This window comes from Neolamprologus brichardi, chromosome 7 (assembly GCF_056152115.1).
Source record: "Neolamprologus brichardi isolate AB-2024 chromosome 7, ASM5615211v1, whole genome shotgun sequence".
NCBI lineage: Eukaryota > Metazoa > Chordata > Actinopteri > Cichliformes > Cichlidae > Neolamprologus > Neolamprologus brichardi.
In genome coordinates this window covers 8558390-8584239 of record NC_142110.1, presented here as the reverse complement: position 1 = coordinate 8584239, position 25850 = coordinate 8558390, and the positions used below count along the sequence as shown (strand labels likewise).

Below are 25850 nucleotides of genomic sequence, written 5' to 3'. Positions count from 1 at the left end.
ACCAGAACTCTCAACGTGCTCATTATCATTTGTCTTTGTTTCTGTAATGGACCAAAATATAAAATCAAATTATTTAACACATGATCCTGTTCACAAGATGTAGGAAGTAGCTCAAAAGTTTTCGCACACAAAACTATACAAACAACAAGGGGAAAAGGCAAGCAACCCAGGGATAGCTGAAGGGTCTGTGTGGCAGCTAAAGCTTAAAATGCATTATTTTAGCACATCATTAATGTCAGTTTTTAAATGCTGTGAATCAAATTTTATGTAAATTTGTCAAAATACTTAAATTTTTAGATTGTAACCTTTCTTTCCCTGCACGGACATCACCATGTCTTGTACTTTCTTGTACCGCAGCAGTGACTGTTTCAGTTCTTCAATTTTACGATCCTGCAAAGGAAAAGGTAATGAAAAAGAAAAATGAGGTCAGTTTATCCCCCCCCCCGGAGCAGCTTTGGGTAGCTGGGATGTGATACACGGTGAATCCTAGTTGGTCACATGTACCTTTTCTTCATTTGCTGCCATCAAAGACTCCACTGCCTTCTTCATCCTCTGGACTTCCACATCTAGAGAGGAGAGAAAAAGATTAATGAAAGAGTTCCTGGTGTGAAGTTTGAGGGTGTTAAAATGTGAGGATATGTAAAATTTAAACATACAGGATGCAACATTACAGGCTGTCAGTCCAGCAACATCACGGCCACACTGCTTTTTAGAAACCAAACGTACACACAGTGTTGGTGTGAGCGGGTGTTTTACATGTTAACCTTTGCTCAAACATTTCCACTTTTCAACACACTGACACACACTCTGATAGCGGTCCCTTTCAGTACTTGTGTATTTTGGCATACCTCAGCCTTTTCTACCAGTTTCCCTTCTTTCTTCACAGCCACCCTTTCACTGAGAACATTTCTGATACTTTAGAAAACAGATGGATGAACAGAACTTTTTTTGTCCTCCACTTGTTCAGTTTCCTAATTTTTTTACACTGCAAATTATGCTTATATCTCTCAAACTGTTATTGTTGGCAGTAGGGATGCACCGATACCGATACTGGTATCGGGTATCAGGGGCCGATACTGTAAAATGTGTGTGTACTCATACTCGTAAAAGTTAACCGATACCATGAACCGATACCAACTTATTTCATTAATCAGAGGGTGGCTTGTCATTTCTGTTGTAGTTTTTTAGATTGGCCACTAGGGGGCCAATTATTATTTTATTTATTATTTATTTTATAATTTTTTATATTTTATTATTTATTTAATAAGAATTATTTTGTTTGTTTGTTTACAATATGGACACTCTGCAATAATTTAAAAGTTTATTTTATTCGAAACCTAATTTGTATTTATTTTATTCCAAACAGAAGTGTTTATTTATTATTCTGAAAGCTCGAGACAGTGCCAATAGTTCAGTGATATTTTGTAAAATTACAAAGTGGAGACTCTGCAATAATTTAACAGAAGTGCTTATTTTTCACTTGAAATTTTTTTGTGGTCATTTTTATTAAGATTTTATTTTTTATCGGCAGGGAATATAATAAAACCTGTCTTCCAATTAATTGTATTTGTGTGTGTGTGTGTGTGTGTGGTAGAAGTATCGTTTTTTTGTACTCTGTATCGGCAAGTACTCAGATCCAAGTATCGGTTTGAAAAAATTGGTATCGTTGCATCCCTAGTTGGCAGTGAAACAAAAGGCCAAAACTTTGAGATAAATCTACTCAAGGATGACTACAAACAAAGAAAATCCTTCTTCTGGAGTGAACCTGATAGAAAAGCTGCAGAATGACCTCAAGAAACTCATTTATACTGAAACATTTTGAGAATCTGGCTGAGCAGAAGCAGTCCTAAGGATAAACTGTCTGTTAAACATTAAACTGGTCTGGTCTACAGCTACAAATGTTTATTCAAGGTTACTTCTACCCAAGAAAAGTTTGACTAGTTATTAAACTCGGGGGCCTCGCTTATTTTTCCTCACCTGCACTGTAAATGTTTAAAAGGTATGCTCAAGACATGAAGGTAGCTTGTGTTTTTGCTTTAGTCAATAGGATTCTTAAAATGGACACTTGTAATTTGTACTTCAATATAGAGAATCATGGAGAGTGCGTGTGCTGTGCATGAAAAATGAAACTGTTCTATACAGATGAATGTAGAGTATAGTATATATAACTGATGGGAAAGTGGACATTTATTAAGACAGCTGTACATGAAAGAAACTGAAAAGCACAACAGCAGGACAGGTTAGCAGGGTGCGCACACACGCACACACAGGTTGCTGGTGAAGAGAGGTAGGTGATTAACGTTGGAAGACATGAGTCAGAAGGTGGAGTAAGCAGTCTGAAGGGTCACAACAAACAGTTCATTCTTCATTCCTGCTAACAACACAAGGCAAACTGTTCTTGTTGCTGTTGTAGCCGGGCATTAAAAACTCAGTGACAAGATTCGTGCCATTAAAAAAAAAAGTTGAGATGTGGCGCGCTGTGGTCGGGTACTAGCACTGCAACTGGTTATAATGGACAAGCAGAGTTCAGATGGCTCATGCTCGTTCATGCAAATAGGGGTGGAGGTGAGTGCAATAATAAAATCACGGACATAAAAACCCCCCTTACGTTTTTCTTTCAGCCTCTTTCTAAGAGTTTCATCTGGATGAGAGACTAAACAGGACAAGAAATTATAAAATTGGTGCCTAGTAAATGCAGACTTAAGGAAGTGGTGTTTCTGATTGCACTTGACTTAACCATGCATTATAGCAAAATGCAGTAATGCGTGGTCAAGTAAATTATTTGCAAAAATACATACATTTTTGAGCGTGAAAACAGAATCTAACCAGATTTAATCGTTTTATGCCTCAAAAATTAAAAAGAAGAAGAAGAAGAAGAGGTGCCAAAGGGAGAGGTCAAAAAACCATAATCATACAGCAAGCACAACAGTCATCCTGGGAAAAGCCGACCTTCATCGCCTGGAGTTTGTGCTCTTTCCTCTGTTTCTCATACTGCATCTGGCCCATTTTGATTTTCAGGCTAGAAAGTTTGGCCATTAGTGACTAGCAGTAAAGAGACAAGCCACGGAAAGAAGAAGAAAACAGAAATGGGAAGGAGAGAAGATAAAAAGAGATCAAGAAATGTTGAATATCTAAATTTCCAGGAAAATGACCACTAAAGCAGATTAAAAGTAGGCACCGCAACAAACAACAAAATCCCCAAAGCTACACGCAGTTACTACATGCAGTTCAAGAAGCATACGATAGAAAACATCCAAAGCAATCATCTGGAAAATTCTAGTAAGCAGAGTCCCTCCTTCACCTTTTCTAACGTCAGCATATAAAAGGGTGGTGGCAGTCTGATAGTCAGCTGGCCTTCACCTAGTTTAGTTTAGCTGTTTGTGTTCTTGGTTAACTTCTCTTTTCAAACTGTAAAACAAACAATTTTCTTGTCTGTGTTGTAACAATTAAGGGTCCATTTGATATTTGAACTCGTTTCCTTTTGCAACCAAAACCTAAATTCACAGCATTCAAACAGCCATGAGAATCTCTGAATGAGAAGGAAAAAAAATCCTAAATAACACGAAAAAATCTTAGATGTTGTTAATGGAATTGGATTAAGAGGCAAAAGGGTGACAAACTCTTTGTGACCAGGAGAGAGGAAAAAAACATGGTGGTTAGTAATCCCCCAGCCTCTGACTGACCACCTTCAAAGCAATTGCATCAGTTACCTGGCAGAAGGCAATTTGACTCAAAATAACTGAACTCCTTCTCAGACAATTTGGTAAAGGTTTGTCAATATGTCATCTAATTCATAACACCCCATTACACTGCAATCAATCAGAGTCACTGTTCCAGTGAGTGCAAATCATCTATGATGAGCCTTTTTGCAATAGAGGACTCAAGTCAGTGGCTGCATTGTGGTTATATCCCACATAAAAAGGAAGGCTGCTGAGCACCAGTGTCATTTTGAAGAAGTTGAATCACCATCCTGCAGCAGTGTGGCACCATTTGTGGAGGAACTTTGAAATTTCTGTTTCAAATTTATGATGTTCTGGCTGGACCCTGAATATAAATACATTTTTGATGCAAAATTCTGTGTACGTAGACAGCAACAGATTGGCCACATATGTCAACAGATTTGCAACTTTTGCAGATTAATCACAAACACATTGCAAGTACAAAAAAATTCCAAAAAGTTAGAACTCCTATGGACAGAAAGTCCATAGGAGGTGTAGAAGTGGCAGAAGCTTTTCGTTTCAGTGGTCTCAGAATCTCCTCTCTGCTTTTCAAAGATGATGTGATTAAGCTGGCTTTATCAGATGATGGCCTCCAGCTCACACTAGAGCAGTTTGGAGCAGAGTGTGAAGCAGTGGGAATGAGAATCAGCACTTCCAAATCTGAGGCCATTGTTCTCAGGCGGAAAAGGGTGGAATGCCCACTCTGGGTCAGGGATGAATTCCTGCCCCAAGTTGAGGAGTTTAAGTATCTCGGGGTCTTGTTCATGAGGGAGGAGAGAATTGAGTGGGAGATCGAAAGATAGATTGGTGCTCTGGGTGCAGTGACGCGGATGCTGTGCGGGTCCATTGTAGTGAAGAGAGAGCTGAGCGTGAATGTAAAGCTCTCAATTTACCGGTCGGTGTACGTCCCATCTATGGTCACGAACTTTGGGTAGTGACTGAAAGAACGAGATTGCAGATACAAGGGGCAGAAAAATTAGCTTTTACTGAGTGGCTGGCCTCTTCTTAGAGATAAGGTGAGGAGTTCAGCCATCCGGGAGACACTTAGATTAGAGCCGCTGCTCCTCCATGTTGAAAGGAGCCAGTTGAGGTGGCTTGGGCATCTGACTAGGATCTCTCCTGGGCGCCTCCTGGGTGAGACATCCGCCACCTTGAGGAGGTCCCAGGGCAGATGCAGGACATGCTGGAGACATATCTCTCAGCTGGCCTGGGAACACCTTGGTATTTCCCTGAAAAAGCTGGAGGAGTTAGCCAGGGAGAGGGAGGTCTGGGCTTCTCTGCTTAGGCTGCTGCTCCAATAGTGTAACAGAGCCCCGGATAAACGAAAGAAAACATAGATGGATGGATGAATAGATTGCATTCAGTTTCCCCCCTCCCCTTCAGATTTTACACAGCATCTGAACTTTTTAGGAATTAGGGTTGTAAATGCCAACTCAACCCCATTTCAATTTAAAACCGACACTGTATTATCACCATTTTGATCCATCAAAGCCGCTCTGCAAATACCAGCTGACTGAGTGATCACAGTCCTCGTCCACATCTGCAAAGGAACCATTTCCAAGGCAACAAGATCCAAATGCTCATTGCATAGTTGCAAAAATTCTGGCTGTGCTGTGGTCTCAAACCACTGTTTTCCCTACTGTGACTACAGCATAATACTATACAAATAGCAGCTGAAATGGTTGCATGAATAACTTTATCCAGGTAACAAGAGATGTACAGATATTATATTTTTTTAAAGGGCATAAAAGAACATTTCAGCTGTTAAGTATTGACTTTAAACAGAATGGTGGATTTTGGCTGTTTAAAAAAGGGTAAAACTAGTCCTTAAGATACATACACAGCCAGTAAAGTGCTCTGGGATGACTCACCTTAGTGGATTTAAGTTTCTTTTCATACTGTAGTTTTTCAGTCTCCAGTTCAGTCAGTCTGTACCGCAGCTCATTAATTTCAAGAATCAAATCCTGACAAAAGAAACAAAGAACAGGTCACACCTTAAATACTGAAGGATAATCCCCCCCCCCCCCCCCCCCCCCCACACACACACACATTTTTTTGTCCTCTAGATAAAAATTTAACTCTAAGATTCCAAAATGAAATTTAAGTGAATCATTTTAACATCTCATTAACTGCTCCCATCTTGCAAATGTGACTTGTATCAGCAAAAAGTTCTATAAAGTGACTACAAATGCATTTGAAAGCAGCAAATCAGTGCTTCCAAGCAGCAGCAGTGACAAAATGAGGGGAAGCTGCTTGTAGAAAAGAAGTGATTTATGTGCTGTGAGGCGGAACACGGACAGCAGCTTTTTGTTCCAGCGGGGTGGAAGAGATGGCCGCGCTGCTACAACAAGACCATGACGTGTTTGAAAGCTTTCCAGACATTCTGCTCGGTCTATCTGGGAAGCAGAGAGCTTCCCATCTCTAGTAAACAAATGACTGACAACATCTTTATAAAAATCTTGTCTAATAAAGTAACAAAAAAAAAATCCAATTAATATTACAATAATGTGGGTATACCGTCAATGGCTAGTTTAGCAAATACTAACAAGGAATAAAAATGACTTTGAGACTGATAATAAGACGGGATCCTCTCTCCCCGAGATTTAGGACAAAATAAATGAGTGTTTCATTATCGTTGAGCCTGTGTGTGTGTCTGTGTGTGTGTGTCTGTGTGCGTTAAGTGAGATAGAAAAGAAACATTCAGAAACAAAGAGGATTAGTTCACCTCGCTGTCCCTAAATCCGTCATCAAAGTCAAGCCTCTCTTTTTTCATACTGTTGAGTTTCAGCTTAAGGTTGGACACTTCAGACATAAGCTCAAGCTTCTGAGTCTCCAGAGTAGTTCTACACAGAAGCTCCTGTAATAACAAACAAATAATCTGTGTAAACAACACTGGTAGTACAGGAATTATTGTGTAAAGGTGGAGACACAAAAAGTCATTTGCAAAGCCTCAATGAGTAACAGTTTTAACAAGACGCCCCTGTTACACCCACTTATAAACTTAGCACAGCAGTGCACACAGTAGATGTTTACTTGACAGGAGGGTGTGAACTCAGCTCTTCCAGTTGAGAGTCAGCACCACCCAAACTTTCCCGTCCTCAGAGTGTAAGACAAACACACAAACACACACAGACCTGTTGCAGCATCTCCTCTGTGGCGTTGAGCTTCTCCCTGTGCTCATCCAAACACAAGTCCAGATCCCGAATCTTCTCCCCCTGAGCCTCAACCTGGTCTGTCAGTACACTCACCTGCATGAACACAAGGTAACACATTTTTAGAAAGGACAGCAAAGCCTGATATTAAACAAACCAAGGGCCAAGTTATTAAAGAACATGATGAGCCAAAGTTATCAGTTCCACTCTTTGTACTATTATAGATTTTTAAGAGTTTCAAGTCAGAAGAGAAATCTCTCTTAGTACGTCAGGGGTGGCGGCAGCTTTAGAATCATGCAATCAACATATACAGATACCCTGCTCCTAAAAACAGTGAGGGAGAGAACTAAACAAATCTGATCACAGTTCAAGTGCAATAAATCTTTTGCATGTGGGGCAGAAACACGAGCAAGCTTTGAAACCTCCAGTTAGGTTTTACAATGTTTCAGTTCCTTTCCAGATCCTGGAGAGTCCACCTGTAGCTACCCATAAATTATACAAACACTGGCTAATAATTACATTAGTAACCATTTGCCACCCCAGGGAAATTCTTTAAAAATCAACAAACAAAAATGAATTCAATAATAAAGCATTATGTGAACTATTATTCAGAAATTTGCGGTTTCTTGACGTTTTCAGAGCAGCAGCAGATTTATTGAGTTTATTAAGGACGTCAGGCTGTGCTCCATTTTCACCTTTTAACTCTGCGTTGGTTTAAGTACTAGGAGTATTTTCTTAAGTAAAACAATATTTATCAGTAAGTGTTTTTTGTGTGTCAAACCCCTGACTTAATTTTTAGAGCTTCAAGCATTCTTTCAATGCTTGATGTTGCTAGGTTACAAAAATGGTTTTCTCGCCCGCCATTGTTTACAGTGTTGATAACGCAAGTCCTGCCCCTTCTTGTTTTTGACTGGTCGATGAGAGGGAGAAGTAACATCGATGAGCTTCACAGGACTTTTACAGAAAATAGACGGTGGAGGAGATGGTAAAATTATGGAATTACTGCTAGACAGGTACCTGAAGCACAAGAGACTCCTTATCACTCTCTAGTCGTGAAAGCCTCTCCTGGTAGTGGTCACCTCCACCCAATGAAATGTGTCCGTTAGACTGGGGAGAGAAAAATAAATTATTAGAAGAACTCTTTAATGTCTACTAATGTTCTCAGCTGAAATTCTTCACATCAAAGTGCCTGAGCAGCTACACCACTTCACCCTGCACAAATAAAACCTTACATGGTTGAAATGGAGAGCTCACATTCAGACTGCTGTACACAGAGTGGGTTACAGTATTACACAAAAACTCTCACTGGCCTGCAGCCAGTCACTGCTCTGATTCACAAGAAGTCTGTGCGTTTCTTGCTGCACATCAACTGTGACACCAATACAGCTAATCCATCTTGGATTCCATGGGAACCCAGCAGTACAGGACAATTGTTCTGCGTTTTCGCTTAGCAAACAAGCCATTTGTGGACTTGGATACAAGACTGTTTGCCCACACTGTTCTGTATTAATACAGCTTTAATTTGGCACACGCAACAATCAGAATCAAACCAGCTGTGCTACAGTTTGTTTGAAGGACGTCATGCCCAGCCATCACAGGAGAAACTCCTTCCATGATTTTTTGATTTATTATTAGTCCTTTATTTATCCAGGTAAAAAAATCTCATTGAGATTAAAAATCTAATTTCCAAGAGAGATCTGGCAAGATTACACAACTTGCACCGATTTCAAAAACAGAAAATGCAACACGAGCGCTACAACGGTTTACCCTGAGGCTACACTTTTCTGGATGGCAGAAGAGCAAAAAGTGGTCTGTTTGCTTTAATTTCTAAAGACCTGCTAATAAACTTTATCTCTTTCCATGAATCCAACTGATATTTCTAACATCCACAAGTAAGGGTCTTACCATGTGACCGTGGAGCCACTCAACAAAGCTGTCAGCTGTGGAGTCGGGGATCTGGCATCGTAGACTCTCCCTTTCCTCCGAGTCCATCAACTCTAGGACACTTCTTAGGTCTTCCAAAAGGTGAAGCGCTCGCAAACTACCCATAAAAGGTGACGTAGGCGACTGGCAGTCAAACAAACCATTGGAGTAGTCTATAGCTTTGGAACCTGAGACAAAAGAATCACAACAGGAATAAATATGAGGATAAAATTAGTCCAGAGACAGACTGCAGTGTCATCTTATGCTGCATGTGATGTTTGTTGACAAGCTTTAGTGAGTAAAAGTTCTCATCTGCTAGATTACAGAGGACATCAATCATTTTGTGGCTCAGGCACTAACAGTAATTGAAGAACACAATATAATTTTCCAAAATGTTGGGATGCTGTGTAAAATGTAATCACATTATTTAAAGCCAACACTGAATACACAATTTATAAAAATGTTGAAACTGAATAACTGTCATTAAAAGAAAAAGCGTATGTTAAAAAAAAAAAGTGTATTTCATAAAGGTTGGAACATGTTTACCACTGTGTTGCATCACCTCCTTTTTTAAGCAACATTTTAAGCCTTCTGATGAGGACACAAAAGGCTGGCAAAGTCACAAATGTTCCATCCTTACAACAGGTTTGCCTCTCCTTTCTGGACCCTTCTTATAGACCTTTGCTACTTTAATTAAAGTAGAATCTGGTTTGGCATAATCTTGCTAACATAATCAAAGATCTTAAAGACATTGTCTGGATGGCAGAACACATTACAATTATGCTGCAGCATCGATAGCACCTTTACAGATTTGCATGTTACCCATGTCACAAGCACTAATACACCTCGTCACATCAATACTGATTGATCAGACTAAAGAACTTTTTTTTCTCTCGACTTTTCACCAGTTCATGTCAAATGATGTCATGCCAAGTCATTTGTGTTATATATATGTAAGGCAGTGACTGGAATAGGTCACAAGGTGTCGCTGTTGAGCTGCATATACATTGTAAATTTTAGCAATTTTGACCATTTGTCCTCTGCAGGACACCGTAGTTCAGATTTCTTGTTCGCGCGGGCGCCATCTTTGTTCAGTGTTTACTGTGATTTGCAAAGGTAAGCACTGTCAGAGGTGTACTGCATTGGTTTTTTGTTTAAAAATAAGTGTTCCACTGTGTAAAATGGCGGTTTGCTAAGCATATATTGTGTTTGTTGGGAGGTTCATGTATTGTCTGATGAGAGTATGAGCAGTTTGTGTGCATGTTTCATTTGGTAATATCTGCCGCGATTTCGGGCTACATTCCCGCTAGTTAGCAGAGCACTCATTCGGGAAAAGTAATGCAAGATGAAGCATTAGCTTTCCAGCTACAGTTTGCTGGTAGTCCAGCTATGTTAGTTTTGTCTCATACACATTCCTGAGACCGAGGAATTTTGTAAAGACATGATTATTTTTGCTTAATGTGTTTTTTATATATTTGTTGTTGTCTTTTACTATGTCGATAATCACGCAGTGTTTACTGTGATTTGCAAAGGGCCAGCAGCAGAGTTGGAGTGGTGCTTGCCCCAGCATCTGAATAAACGGCGCGGTCCGAGCCACAAATTGAACGCCTGTGTCCGACTGGTCTCTCTACTGTGCACCCCAATCCAACACAAACTTACACAACGCAGAGTCCGGGGTGTAGGGAGGCCACTGCACTGGTTGAGTTACATCTTTGGTGCCGTGACCCGGATTTGTGGCACTTCGAGACCGGAGAGAAAGCAATGCCGACACCCCCAGCTACGCTGCTGCAGTAAGAGGTGTTGCCGTCTGACGGGGTACTGAACTAAGTATATAACTGCCTGTGCAGCTGTATTACTGGGACTTTCACCTCCCCAGGCATATCCTTTGAAAGTGAAATCTTGGGGTGGTTTCATTTGAGGGTTTTCTGTCATTGAAAAAAAAAAAAAAAAAGACTCAGAGACTTGAATTGTAGTGAGAATGTTAACTGATGTTCCCTGTCTATAATGATAATCATCAAATGCGGTTAAGAAATTGCTTCTGATTTGTGTCATTCACAACCTCTGTGTTGAAGATAGTTGTTTAACTGCACTCTGAGTTTAATGCTGTTTTTTTTGTGAATTCTTTTTTGCGTTATGAGATGATAGTTGTCATACATCTGTGTTGTGTTCTATTTTACTAGAAATAGATTGTACTTACTCACACTGAAAAGCATACAACCCACATACATTTTTTGGTGCAGCTAAATTGGAAATACAGGACAGTGAAAATGATGAGAGACTATGCAGACACTCCGAAGAGGGCACAGCCTCACCTTTTGAATGAAGGGGCAACAGCTAGCGTCCGTACAGTGGACCAACAGTCATCAGTGAAGTCGAAGCTGGTCACCCAGTTCCCCAGCTTCACTGGCCAGCGGCTACAGTATCACACCCCAATCAGGGACCTCACCGACTCTGGGCTGGGCACACAACAGACCCCACCACCAACCATGCTTTCACCCCAGACTGATCTTGGCGTGGCTCCAGCTCATGCCCCACCACTGCCAGCCTATGGAGGCCAAATGCAGGTGCCCTCACACCTATCTGAAATTCGCCCAAGTTCAGTGCCAGCCAATCAGACAAGCCAGTCCAACCACAGCCCTCTAACTACAGCCCCTCCAGTGTTTCAGCCAGATGTACAGATAACTATGCCCCCTGCTTTTTCTCCTCAGGCCAGTGTCCATGCTACACCGGCACCCCATGTTGCCTCATATCCCAACTACCCAGCGGTGCAAAGTACTCAGCAGCCCACCCTGAACCAATCATTTAACACTCCTTACCCAACGATGACCGTTCCATTCAGCTCCCAAGCATACACCAGCCATCTGTATTCCACACCTGCCCCCCAAGCCACCATGCCAAGCCCCCTAACAGTGCAGGGAGTGGGCATAATGAATAATCGTTCTGCAGCCGAGCAGACCCTTGAAAGTTCAAAGCATGGGCTGACCCCCTGTTTGCCCCGCATGCCACTAGCTGCTGTCCATGACTCTCGAGCTCCCCTCCACTCATCTGCTATAAGCTCCAACACTGTCATGCCCCCTATTGTGAATATGACCCATGGAGGTTTTATAGCCCCACCCGGCACCCATGCCTCAATGCACGTACCAACCTCTGCTTTAGACCCCCAAGTTAGTGGACACCCTGGTATACCCCCCCAGCAGGTGCATACCTCTTTAAGTGCTCCTGGCGGGGCTGCAGCCAACGCTAACCCCCCACTAGCTGCCTACGGTGGTTTTATACAGACTCACCAAGTGAAAAATGTCCAAGCCTTCACTGGCAGTGCTGACAGCAAGGTCCTTGTAGAGGACTGGATTCGTGACATGCAGTATCTTCTTGAGGCAATAGAGCTCCCGATTCACCTACGCTTTTCCACGGTGGTGCGTCACCTAACTGGTGAAGCCCGAAAGCTGGTCCTGAATCTACCTCTCCATGTCCAAACACCTGAAAGGGCATTCGAAGAACTGAGAGCAGAGTACGGCGACACACAGAGCTCCTCAGATCTACTAGCGGACTTCTATGAGCGTGTTCAGAGGTCTGGGGAGTCTGCCTGTTCATATGCTATAGCACTGGAGGCAACACTGCGAGCTGTGGAAGAAAACCAAAGAGGAGGCAAGCCTTTCCCTGACCGTGACAGTAAACTCACCCGGCAGTTCATACGGGGGATTAATGATGAAGATGTGTATGCGAGGATCTCGCCAATGAAGCCCCGGCTTTTGAGTTTCCGTGAGCTGCAGGCTGAGCTCCGAAATTTAGCAACAGAAACAAAGAGATTCCAGCCTCAAAACAAGTCAAAGAAAACTTATGCCCAGGTACAAGTGGCATCAGAGTGTAGTGTGAATGTGAAGGCAGAAAAGGCTAAACATTCCTCAGAGTGGTCAGAGCTAGCAGAGATGGTCAAGAAATTAGCATTGAGCCAGGAGGAGCAGATGGCCAAGTTGACCCACCTTGAATCGAGAATTGATGCTCCATCCTCTGCCACTCCACTGAGAGTCCGACCACCTCCTGGGGCTGCAACCCCAATGTCAGTGGTCACATGCTACCGGTGTGGGAAGCAAGGACATATAGCCCGGGTTTGCAGAGCAGTGCTCCCAGGGCCTGATCAGACATGGGCACGCGATCCTCAGCCTGTGACCCCCATGGAGGGAAACACTTACTCAGCTCAGCCTTTAAACTGATAAAGCCCATGGTCGCCGGGGCAACCATGGGTGAGCAGCAAGTCCCCACAGTGCAGGTGAACAAAGGTGACGGAGGAGAGAGCACTCCCCTAGTTGGTCCCAGGAATGAGGGAGAGGTGGAAGTCAACGGAATGAAGTGCAGGGCACTCATCGACTCTGGCTCCCAGATAACCAGTATTACGCATCAGTACTGGCGCAGCCACCCCACCCTCCATAAACAAAAGCTACAACCTTCTAAGATACCTATAGAAGGTGCAGGGGGCCAGAGTGTCACCTACCATGGTGTGCTACGCATCGACCTGAAATTGTTGGGGAGAGAGTTTAAGGGTGTGCCCGCTTTTGTTGTCACTAACACAGAGTACCGCTCCTCTGTTCCTCTGCTTGTAGGAACTAATGTCCTCCGTGCCTCCAGAAGCCACCTCCAGGCAACCTACGGCTTGCAGTTCCTTCTCCAGGTCAAGGAGACTCATCCGGAGTGGTACACCTCCCTGCTGGAGATTGAGAGCACTGAACAGTGTGATGTGGATGACACAGTGGGCCCTGTTGTTTACACTGGTCGTAAGGTACACATTCAAGCTGGGAAAGAGATGGATTTAATGTGCAAAATAAAAGCTGGACCACAAAGAAAGACTTATACAGTCTTAATTGAAGGCCATCCCTCCCTGCAGCTCAGCCAAGACATCCTGGTCGCCAGAGTTCTTGCTGATGTAAAGAAAGGATGTGCCCCGGTAAGAGTGATGAACCTCTCCCAGCATGCTATCACTATCAAGCCTCACACGCATCTGGCCAAGGCATCTCTGGTGGAAAGTATTGTGGACTTTTCAGACAGGATGCAGGGCAGTCATCACATTCGCGGAGGCAGAGAAGCATGCCTGGGTATGGACCACGTTGTGGCAAGCCAGGAAGTGGATTTAAGTGGCGCAGACGTCAAAAACGAGCACCAGCGTTCCCTTCTTAAAGAGCTGGTGGAGAGGAACGTAGGTGTGTTCTCACAGCACCCCCTGGATTATGGCCATACAAAGACTGTGCAGCATGAAATCCCTCTGGTCGACTCTAAGCCATTTCGACTGCCTTACCGTAAGATCCCCCCATCACAGTGGCAGGATGTGAGAAGGTTGCTGACAGAAATGGAGGCAGCAGGCGTTATCAGGCCCAGCAAAAGTCCATATGCTTCACCTGTCGTGATCGTAACCAAGAAAGATGGATCACTAAGGCTGTGTATTGACTATAGGAAACTGAACTCCTGCAGCACGAGAGATGCTTTTCCTCTCCCCAGAATAGAGGAAGCTCTGGAGGCTCTAGGGCAGGCAAGATACTTCTCCACCCTTGACCTCACTTCTGGTTATTGGCAGGTAGAGGTGGCGGAGCATGACAAACACAAGACGGCATTCAGCACCCCTATGGGGCTGTTTGAAGCAAATCGGATGCCCTTTGGACTCCAGAATGCTCCCTCCACCTTTCAGAGACTCATGACCTGCTGCTTTGGCGACCTGAACTTCACCCACCTCCTAATCTATCTTGATGATCTCATTATATTCTCCAAAACCTTTGATGACCATCTGGAAAGACTGCAGCTGGTGTTCGATCGGCTTCGGGAGCATGGCTTGAAGTTAAAGCCTTCTAAATGCCAGCTAGTGAGAAAGGAGGTTCAGTATTTGGGTCACTTAGTGTCTGCTGAGGGGATCCGGACAGACCCAGAAAAGATCAGCAGGGTGAAAAACTGGGTGAGGCCCACAAACCGCAAAGAAGTGTTGCAATTCCTGGGATTTGCTGGATACTACAGGCGGTATGTAAGTGGGTACTCTACCCTAGCTGCTCCCCTGTACCGCCTAACTGCTGGTGACCCCAGGAAGAAAAAGAGAGGGGGAAAGAAAAGTCTGGCCACCGATCCACCCTTTATGTGGACAGATGAATGCGAGAAGGCATTTAAGACCCTAAAAGAAAGGCTGACAAGCGCTCCAGTGCTGGGATATCCTGACTATAGCTTGCCTTTCGTTCTGCAGACGGACGCCTCAGGGGAGGGTCTGGGCGCCGTTCTAGCTCAGGTCCAAGGGGGAGCTGAGAGGGTCATAGCCTTCGCCAGCAGAGGTTTGAGCCCAGCAGAGACAAGGTATCCTGCACACAAACTTGAGTTCCTTGCTCTCAAATGGGCGGTCACAGACAAATTCTACGACCACCTCTATGGGCGTAGGTTCTCTGTCCAGACAGACAATAACCCTCTCAAGTATGTTATGTCCTCAGCAAAGCTGGATGCCACAGGCCAGCGGTGGGTGTCTAGGCTGGCTGCTTTCGATTTCGATGTCCAGTATCGGAGGGGACAGAGCAACACAAACGCTGACGCCCTCTCTCGCATGTCTAACCAGGAGGTCATGCACATCCTACAGACATGCCCTCAGTGGGTGGGTGTCGATGAACAGGGGCATGGTGTGACACAGGCTACCCAGGATATTCAAAGCCTCACTGGCCATGGCACGCCTGCAGGGGAGGAACTGGAACTCGGGCCCCCTACATCCACTGAGCCTTACAGGGATGTGGGGATGGAATCCCTGCCCACCATGACCAAACAGGAGATCCGTGCAGGGCAGAAAAAAGACCTTGTTATTGGCCCTGTCTTGCACTATAAGAGTATGAACCAGAAGCCAAGCCGCAGTGAGCGAATGAGTGCTGAAGGGCACGTGCGCCTTCTCTTAAAGGAGTGGAGAAGGTTAGTGGTAAGGGATGGCATCCTGTACCGCTGCGTCCAAGACAGCCAAAGGGGAGTAGTTGAGCAATTGGTGCTACCAGAGGATTTGCGTATATCAGTCAAGACTGCTCTCCACGATGACTCAGGCCACCTTGGTTTTGAGAGGACATTGCACATGATAAGGGAGAGATTTTATTGGCCACGGATGTTTCAGGAAATCAAGGCTTGGTGCGAGCAATGTGAGAGGTGCTGCCTTAGGAAAACTCCTAAGGCGTAATTTTGAAAGTGCTGTGGTGAAGGAGCTTTGTAAATGCACCGGCATCACTAAGACCCACACCACGCCCTATCACCCACAGGGCAACGGGACAACTGAACGGTTTAACCGCACCCTCATGAACATGCTGGGGACGCTAGAACCTCACCTGAAGCCCCGGTGGCACGAATATGTGGATGCAATGACACACGCCTACAACTGCACCCGCCATGATTCAACAGGGTACACACCATACTACTTGATGTTTGGCAGGCATCCACGGCTCCCTGTCGACTTGGTTTTTGGGCTGTCAACCACTAATGGGTCGGGGGGATATAGCGAGTATGTCCAGACCCTGCATGACTGCTTGTCACAGGCTTATGCACAGGCTAATCAGGCCTCTCGCCAGGCTAAGGGTCACCAGAAAAGATACTATGACCGACAAGCAAAGAGTCAAAGCTTCAGCCCGGGTGACAGAGTCCTTGTTAAAGTGTGTCATGTGGAGGGGCGAAGCAAACTCGGAGACAAGTGGGAGTCATGTCCATACATTGTGGTGAAGAAACAGCCAGACATGCCGGTGTATGTGGTGCGATCGGAAAATGGTGATACAGAGAGAGTGGTCCACCGCAACCTACTCACACAGTGTATGTTTCTTCCAGTGGAGCAGGTGGGAGAGGAGGCAAGGGAGGAAATGGAGCTCGATGTGGAGGAGGTGCATAGAGGAGAGATTGAGGATGTAGAGGACAGTGGAGAGCAGGCTGGTGAAGTAATCAGACACGAGGAAGAGTCGGACACGATCGAGGACTGGGAGGCTGATAGCCTGGAAGGAGGTGGGGAGGGAGTTTCAGCTGAAGCAGCAAATGGATCACTTGCCCCCACAGGACCAGGGGAAAAGGACACAGGGGCAGGACAAGAGAGTGAAGATTGGAGGGGGAATGAAACTGCCAGGGTCACCCACTCACCTCCCAGACCAAGTGAACCAAGGAGGAACTTGCCGAGGAGTCGGCATCCCCCAAAGAGACTGACTTATGGGTCGAGAGTTAACGAACCAGAGGCAGATCAAAAGAAGATAGAAAGGGGATGGAAGCTGTGGCAGAGGGCCAAAGCAAGGAGGGCTGCAGGAAACACGTAGGATGACACAGCCAGTGTACCCATACTAATAGGATACACACATAGACATTTTCGCATTACACTGCACATCTTCCCACACCGTTATTCTTTTATACATAGTGAGACTGTTTTGTTTTGTTTTGTTTGATGACTGGGACGCCATCACTTAAAGGAGAGGCGGATGTAAGGCAGTGACTGGAATAGGTCACAAGGTGTCGCTGTTGAGCTGCATATACATTGTAAATTTTAGCAATTTTGACCATTTGTCCTCTGCAGGACACCGTAGTTCAGATTTCTTGTTCGCGCGGGCGCCATCTTTGTTCAGTGTTTACTGTGATTTGCAAAGGTAAGCACTGTCAGAGGTGTACTGCATTGGTTTTTTGTTTAAAAATAAGTGTTCCACTGTGTAAAATGGCGGTTTGCTAAGCATATATTGTGTTTGTTGGGAGGTTCATGTATTGTCTGATGAGAGTATGAGCAGTTTGTGTGCATGTTTCATTTGGTAATATCTGCCGCGATTTCGGGCTACATTCCCGCTAGTTAGCAGAGCACTCATTCGGGAAAAGTAATGCAAGATGAAGCATTAGCTTTCCAGCTACAGTTTGCTGGTAGTCCAGCTATGTTAGTTTTGTCTCATACACATTCCTGAGACCGAGGAATTTTGTAAAGACATGATTATTTTTGCTTAATGTGTTTTTTATATATTTGTTGTTGTCTTTTACTATGTCGATAATCACGCAGTGTTTACTGTGATTTGCAAAGGGCCAGCAGCAGAGTTGGAGTGGTGCTTGCCCCAGCATCTGAATAAACGGCGCGGTCCGAGCCACAAATTGAACGCCTGTGTCCGACTGGTCTCTCTACTGTGCACCCCAATCCAACACAAACTTACACAACGCAGAGTCCGGGGTGTAGGGAGGCCCCTGCACTGGTTGGGTTACATATATATACATACACACACAAATACCAGCATTGTAACATTACTCTGAACAGGTGAACAGACATCTGGGCATAGACCCACTGAGGGGGGAAGGGATATGGAGAGAAATGTAATGCATATAGGTGACTGAATGAGATTTACATAGGTAAAAAAAAGAAAAAAAGAAGGGACGACCCCCCCCAAAAAAAAAAATGATGCTATGAGATTGACCTTCACTTGGATTCTTTTATTGGTAAAGACTGACAAATACATGGGGTGGGGCATTAACTTTTCCCAGCTTTTAAAAGGGGTAGAAAAAGTTTAAGAACCACTGGTTTAGAGTTACACAGACTCAAAGTGCAAAGAATAAAGGCTAGATGGAGCACAAGATATCACATGACAGCTTGAATGTCAGCTGTGCAACAAGCCATAACAAGACACCAGATAAGGGCTTATCAATGTTGACTCAACCTGGAAGACCTGCAGAGACTTTGTTGCTTTAGGCTTTCACAAGTACTAAAAGTCATGGTAAAATATTGCGCTGATACTTTTTAACGGGAGAGGTTTACCTGCTATAATTCCATCCATCTGCTCAAGAGCAGCAGCCAACATGTCGCTGGCATCAGACATCATCTTCAGTCACTGACAAACCTATAAAGACCAATAAAACCAGTTTAAAGGGTTAGCCCCGAAACACAGTAAATGTTTTAAAACTATTTTTTAAACTACAGTTCAGTTCACATTTCAACTTACAGGTTACAGATTTTTTTTTTTTTTTTCCCAAACATGTCTGCTCATTTGCTCATGCACATAAAATAAACTTTTATTGTTATGTATTTCCAGTTCACTCTTGAGCAGGATGATCTTTGAATGTTACAGCTTTAACCAGACATACATTTTTAAAAACTTGTTTAAGCCACAAAAAACAAAACGAAACAAAATAAAATTTCCTGATTAGCAGAGGCAAATCAAAATTGTGAGATACCCAGTTGGGATAATGATTACAAATTTTGACTTATGGATGGCAGCAAAGTGGCAGAAACCTAGCGCACCGTAGTGCTGGAAGATAAAAATTGTGTTTTGCTAAGAATTTTGATTTCGATCTGATGTTATGCATATTTTGATATGCCAGTTGTTTAATATTAAATTAAACCAATATCTAAAACACTGGTGTTCTGAATGTCCTATCAACAGGACAGTGGGAACTTTGTTTGGATTGAAATAAAGATGCATTTCCGTGTCCCAGTCTTTACATTTGCCCAAACAACACAGCAGTCCCTTTCTCTTCTGATGTTCGAAAGACCCTGCTGTATATTTGTACATGTTTAAGCATGCAAATAGAGATGTTCATGTGCACACAAACATCCACTGACACCTCTTCTTTATTCAGCTACCTTCAATCCTGGGAGTGCCCAGCACTGGGACGTTCCACCAGTTTCAGACTTTATGGAAACCACCCACAGACTGAGCACTGTTATTTAAGCATTTCTGTAGTCACAGTTTCCATTATGTGTAAAAGAAGCACGTACTAAAACACAAGACTCGACACAACACACAGCAGACTGAGAGGAGATGAGCACCCAGCATGCCACTGGTCCACAGTAAAGTGCTGGGTGGTTTCCAACAGTAAAATCCTGAATGTGTGTAAAGATGCTTCTCTCAGTAACAACAGTAGCTGCTTACTACACATTTTGCAAAAGACCTGACATTTAGAAATGGCAGGGCAGAATTCGAGCATTTTACAATGTTTCCATGGAAGGACGAGGGCTGGTATACAAATATTTCTGCACATATATCCATAAATATTTCATGCCTGTGTGTGTAGACACCCCGAAAAAACAATTGCAACCCATTAGAAACCCTGCAAGGGATGACCTTTGAATGGTTGTCAGCTAAAATCTAAACTAAACTGACTAATTGATTAATTATACAAATCATACTAGTTTATATAAGAATTTGGTTTGCTAATAAGCAGCACGAATTCAAAAGTCAATATAATTTAGAAGCTAGAACTAAGAAATAGTTGACATAATATCAGCTACAGTAATGTGCAGGGGTACTAATGTACATTTTTTATTTAATTACACTCTCTTGTTAACACAATTATAACATCAGAGCCATCTTTGGATCCTTGGTTAACATCCTTGCAAGCTTTGATTCGGCTGCTGTTCACAGTATACTGCTCAGTGCATGGTTAAGCTGCTCAATTAACACTTTGACAAAGTTGGATTTCACTCACTTTGCTTTTGCAGGCAGAAAAGCAGTTTAGAAATTAGTAAATTAGAACAGCTTTTGCACGCTGGCCGAAGGATCAGGTGTGCGACTGGCTGCAGGAGCAGGGTCTTGGTCTTTATGTAAACATGGCTCGCGTGTGGATCTCCTCTGGACAGACGCTGCTACAGGCCTCGCAGCTGGACCTGGAGAGGGTGCGATGAAGCAGAAGAATTTAATAAATTTACCAACACTGGAAGAAAAGCATTCCTGCCCTGAACTTCCTGTGCAGTAACTGGGGAATGTTGTGTGTTTAATCCAAACTTGTGGATGTTTAGGAGCTGGGCATCAAACAGCCACTGCACAGAAAGAAGCTCCAGCTGGCTCTTCAGGCCCTCGGCTCAGAAGAGGAGGACAATAAGGGAAAGCTGGACTACAACTGGGTGACAAGTAAGTACCAGCTGCTAGTCGAAGATATGAGTCTGCTGGTCTGTTTTTTATGTTTGTGATGTTTTCATCAGAATTGTGAACATCACAGCAGATGCCTTTGTGTGAAAGTAACTGAGAATAAAACAAAAAAACATGAAGGAGATTTTTCTGCCTGGATTTTTATAGCAGACAACCTTAAAAAGATTCTGCAATTTTGCATAATTTTAAAAAGTTTTAGTTTCTTCAGTATTGAACAGCAGAAATTAGGCTTTCTTGTCCGAGGTCATTTAAGTAAAAAAAAGAAAAAAAAAAGACAGCGGCCGACAGCGCTGTAAAAAATGGTAGACTTGTGGGTAATAAGCAAATGAATAATGCAGAAAACAGAGATTTGAGATGGGTGTTTGAAGTAGAGAGAGAGAGAGAGAGAGAGAGAGAGAGAGAGAGAGAGACGTAAACACAGAGCGGACCCGACGCATCAGAATCGGTGAGCTCCGACAGCGTGTCCGTGTACAGGCCATCAGGTGAGAAAGCCGAGAAAGAGAAAGCTGATTCTGATGCGTCGAGTCCGCTCTGTGTTTACGTCTTTGTGTGGAATCCGTGTACCTGCTCTCATTTGCTGTTTGGTGGTTGTTGAATTAGTTTTGTGAGCTTTAATCTGAGAATCTGGCGTTTCTGGCAAAACACAGTTCTATTTAAAAGTCGTTTCAGGATTTAATGAATCGATATCGCTTTATTCAAGCTACTCACCTCTCTCTATCCACCTGCACTTTCAACTGGACCACGGCCAATCAGAGAGGTCCCGCCCCTGACTATCTCTGAATGGTTTAGTCCACGATAGGGGCATACTGTGTGTCTGTTGTTGACCACAGAGAGTTGCAGAGATTTTTTTTTGTTACCCGAAGAGTTGGTCACACTGGTGCGACCAAATATTTTTTTTAGTTGCACCACTGAAAAATTTGGTCGTATTTGCGACCAAATTAGTCGCACTCTAGAGCCCTGAATGGTCATCAAACATTTTACTGATATATACTGAGATGCCAAAACTCATCATTAAGGGTCCAGGTGAGGCCCTTCAGGGGGAAAAAGTTAAAATGAGAGTGCTATGGTTACGTGCCTGGATCCAGGGGACATTCGTTGAGTTTTGAAAACTCCATGGGCGTCTTTCCCGTGAGAACGCAATTCGAGCTTCGCAGCATGATGGACATCCTGAGAAAAGCAGAGTTATCTTCATTAATAAAATATGAATATTGCTTCAGTGTTGTTATAAAGCAGAATACGTCAGCACAAATGAGTGAAGAAGGTCAGTTTATCAGCAAACAAAGCTTAAAAATCACAAAAGCTAAATCTTTTTTTAGCACTTGTTGGCTTACTGAGCTTTGCTGGAGAGGTTTTAAATTTGTAGATTTGATATAAATGTAACATAAATATGTCTGCATCACAGAAAAGAAGCAGGGGAGGGGGAAAAAAAAGATACCTTCCAATGGGCAGCGCATTGCGAATTATCCTCTGACTGCCACGGGTGTACTCTATATCCACTGTGATGGGCGCAGAGTAGGTCATATCTCTGAGACGACACTTTGGGATGAAACGGATGACTCTCAGCTATATCTCATCATCTTTAAAGGAAAGTATTGGAGGTGTAGGCACTCAAATATAAGTAACAAAAATAATTAATTAAGAAATACCTCTGAGGGCTACAACTAAATGCCAGCTGAGTCTAGAGATGCCTGAGTGAGACATGTTCCCTCTGTATTTAATGTGTGATTATCTGTCCAAAGTGTAGAGAATTAATGTGCAATGATATATATAAATATATATATATATATTTTTTTTTTTTTTTAACTCATTTAAAGCTGTGTTTTTGATTACTCAAAGGCTTTATTCAACTTTAATTAAACCACAGTAAACAATGGTTCATATTTAACAGCAGAAACACATGCTACTCTCACCTCGTGGGGAGAGACTGGTCTGGTTACATTGAAGCTTTCTTCCACATCCGGCATGCCAACATAGATATTGAGGTATCTGCAAATATTTAAAAATCCATTATTTCCTCTTTTAATAAAAAACAAAACAAAAAAACAACTTGTTGTGCATGTCTGCAGTGTTAAAGTCAGTGATGGTGGATGCACACAGTGACTTACTTGAGGTACCACATTGGATCAGCATCACTTGTGATTTTCTCATTTGCCTTCATAATTTTTTTTGATCTAGAAGAAGAACAAATGAGACATTGATGCTCAAAATCCAAATGTACATGAAAAAGCAGCAACAGACAAAGACATGCTCGTGTTTTACCTCTACATTAATGAAATAGTTGAATGAGTCGATGTGCTGCTTTACCAAACCTTTCACCTGCAAAACACACATGATATACATGTTTACTCTCCCAAATAATATTACTCACACAGATGTAGACCCACCAACTGTTCTGTCATCATCACACAGGAGGATACTTTGATATTTGATGACAAAGAAAAGTAATTTAAAGAAGGTCCATGACTTAAAACTTTGACAGGGTAAAAGAACAAGACACGCTGTACGCGGTATATTTGGTCATTATGGCAATATTTCATTATTTCATGGCCATACTGGACTCAAATGTTTCACTTTTTACTAAATGTATTTCTTTGGCCAAAAATATCTTGCTAAGGAATCAGAAGAAAAATGACCAGATAACCACATCAATAAGCTTACCAAAACTGCTTTATGTAACTTAAAAAATATAAGATTAGAAAATCCCTATCTCAAACTGACTGTGAGAAATTGGACATCAGGGGAGGTTAGTTTATTGCAGCGCTCTAGTTTCAGGACTCCCCAAATTATCAGTTGGATTTCCCTTACTCATTTAAAATCTAGCCTTGGAATCCTTACAGGTACACAGAAATCACAAAGCTTTTGATGATTTGGTACCCAGTACAGACATCTCAGGTCATCAGTTTCAGATCTGTTCTCAAAATCGTATCTTAGTGTGTTGAGGGTACTTTCAGATATTCTGGCTCTGTTCCTTGGAGCAGGCTGCTGACCTAGGATCAGTTACATCTCTGTGTACATTGAAAAACAGACTCAAAACCTTTTTAGCCGCACAGGCCCACAGCTAATAGATGCTGTTGTTTTATTTAATTGTTTTTAATGCCTTAAGACATCATAAACCTACAAAGGGTTTTTTTCAGCTGTCATGTAATTCTGTATAAATAATCATTCTGTAAAATATGTAAAATTTCTGTATAGCTGTATATCTCATATTTCTGTATAGTTTTTTTAATTTCATATTTCTGTATAGATTTTCATATTTATATCCTGTTCATAGCCTGTACATAGCTTGTACTCACTACAGCCTGTACATATTTATAGTTATAGCATATTCATAACATACCTTCATACCGTGTACATTATGACATACCATAATAGATCCATTTCTGTAATATACATACATATCTATATTATTGCTAATAAATATTTGTAATACATCTATATTTTGGCTAAAGCACTTCTTGATGGATGCAAACTGCATTTCGTTGCCTTGTACCTGTGACATGTGCAGTGACAATAAAGTTGAATTCTATTCTATTCTATGTAATGACCTGTACTATTTAAATAAACATGTCATTGTTATTGTTTGACTGCTTTGGAGTGATAGGAAGGCAACAGTAAGTCAAATTACTACTACACCACTACACGAAACTGAGGCTACATTTTGCACAGACTCAGCAATATAAGATTGGAAAAAGGTTTTCTGGTCTAATGAGTTTTGATTTCAGAATTTGGTGTGAACATCATGAAAGCATGGGGCTGCTGGTTGGGGGACATTATCTTCTCACACTTCAGTCCCCAGTTGACTAAGCACCATTTAAACACCAAGGCTTGCTGAGGATTGGTGCTGACCACAGTATGGCTGCTTCCAGCAGGGTAACGCACCATCTCACAGAGCTCAGATCACCTCAAACTGTTTTTATAAACATGACAGCACACTATTATAGTTTCTACCATACTTTAAACATATTTTAATCAAGCAGCATTAAAATTTAGTAAAAGTGTGTAAGGGCTGGTGTGTTCTGTTACCTTCAGGAAGGCTGGTAACAACTTCCATTTTTCCTGTTAAAAAGGGAAAAAGAGCAAATAAACAACAAGTCCGTTTTTATTCATAACGCGAAAACTATTCAAACTGTGTACATACTTATGCACTTTCTCCAAATTGTACACTAGAAAAAATATCTGTCAGAAACAACAAACTGGGACACAGGACGTTCCCCTTCACTCTGCATCTCTATGAGCTAACAGCCTCCACGCTAGCGTTAGCATCTCTGTGCTCGTGCTGCTACACTTTCGGTCCTTTCCAGTCTTCATACTCACAGCTACGGTGTTGACAGGAGCCGCCAGCTCCTGTGGAGTCATGTCGCTAAACTGTCCTCCCAGGACCTCCATGGTTTACTCCACTGCTTACTCCACTGCTTAACAGCAAACACACAAAAACCTGTACCAACTGTCAGTGTTGATATCTTGCAAGCGTGACTCCTTTGTGTTGCACTCTAAAACGTCCGTACGACCGGAACCAAGAAAAGCGTTCCGATTCTGTAACTCAAAAGGACTGTATCGTTCTACTTTTTAAAAATTACCTCATATAATATTGTATTGTAACGCACAGTTACTCACGATTGCGTCACAAAAAAGTAACTGTGCGATGCAAAAAACAGTACAATGAGACTTTAAAATGTTTTCTGTCTTATTGGATTCATTTATTTAATGTAAGTTCATATTCTCTCTGATCTCGCACTCTCGTGTTTTCTTTAATGAACTACTGTGATAAAATTTTAAGAGAAATGAATGGCACGTGGTTCATTAGACTTAAGTCAGATGTCTTGCTCTAGAAGTGACATCTCCAGTTTCATTATTCACTGATGACTCCTCTACTTCAGTGCACATCAGTGCATTGAAAATATTTTGAAACCACCATTACTAAAATTTAAAAACGAACTTAACCTTGACTTCATTAATATCAATCTAGTTAACACAAAAGTTAAACAGTAAGATATTGATAGACCTGTAGCTTGCTACTGTCAACAACCTTCTACTGCTTAGAGGTATTTCTAATTTGGCTTTCTGTTTTTCTTCTTTTTTTCACATATGGTGTACAAACAGTGTAATGACTGTGAATGCTTCTATGCTGGTAATGTCAGGGCTATGTGTGCGGGCAGGCGGAGATGAGGATCCAAATGCAGGACTCGAACACAGAATTGTAACTC

At 42.6% G+C, this 25850-nt stretch overlaps 1 protein-coding gene across 2 annotated transcripts; it reads right to left on the bottom strand.

The window, feature by feature from the left end:
* Positions 1-305: 305 nt before the first annotated feature.
* Positions 306-25115, bottom strand: LOC148101944 (liprin-beta-1-like). Of its 2 annotated transcripts, XM_087843014.1 has the most exons (16): positions 24961-25115; positions 24670-24702; positions 22906-22962; positions 22752-22817; positions 22557-22632; positions 22082-22182; positions 21722-21813; positions 20207-20384; positions 18537-18618; positions 8777-8982; positions 7889-7978; positions 6854-6967; positions 6445-6576; positions 5591-5683; positions 505-566; positions 306-390 (listed from the first exon to the last, which is right to left on the bottom strand). In XM_087843014.1, the coding sequence occupies exons 9-15, from the start codon at positions 18598-18600 to the stop codon at positions 546-548; spliced, it is 720 nt and encodes a 239-aa protein (XP_087699140.1). In that variant the 5' UTR covers positions 18601-18618; positions 20207-20384; positions 21722-21813; positions 22082-22182; positions 22557-22632; positions 22752-22817; positions 22906-22962; positions 24670-24702; positions 24961-25115; the 3' UTR covers positions 306-390; positions 505-545. The 2 variants fall into 2 exon arrangements, with proteins under 2 accessions (XP_087699140.1, XP_087699139.1); XM_087843013.1 differs by lacking the exons at positions 306-390; positions 505-566; positions 22906-22962; positions 24670-24702; positions 24961-25115 and having other exon boundaries at positions 5445-5683; positions 22752-22828.
* Positions 25116-25850: the final 735 nt, after the last annotated feature.

Coding starts and splice junctions, on each gene's coding strand:
- LOC148101944 (XM_087843013.1), bottom strand. CDS start 18,600: ATGATGTCTGATGCCAGCGACATGTTGGCTGCTGCTCTTGAGCAGATG. Junction 6,968..7,888: donor AGGAGTCTCTTGTGCTTCAG/GTACCTGTCTAG, acceptor GTGTTCATGCAG/GTGAGTGTACTGACAGACCA. Junction 6,577..6,853: donor CAGAGGAGATGCTGCAACAG/GTCTGTGTGTGT, acceptor TTGTTATTACAG/GAGCTTCTGTGTAGAACTAC.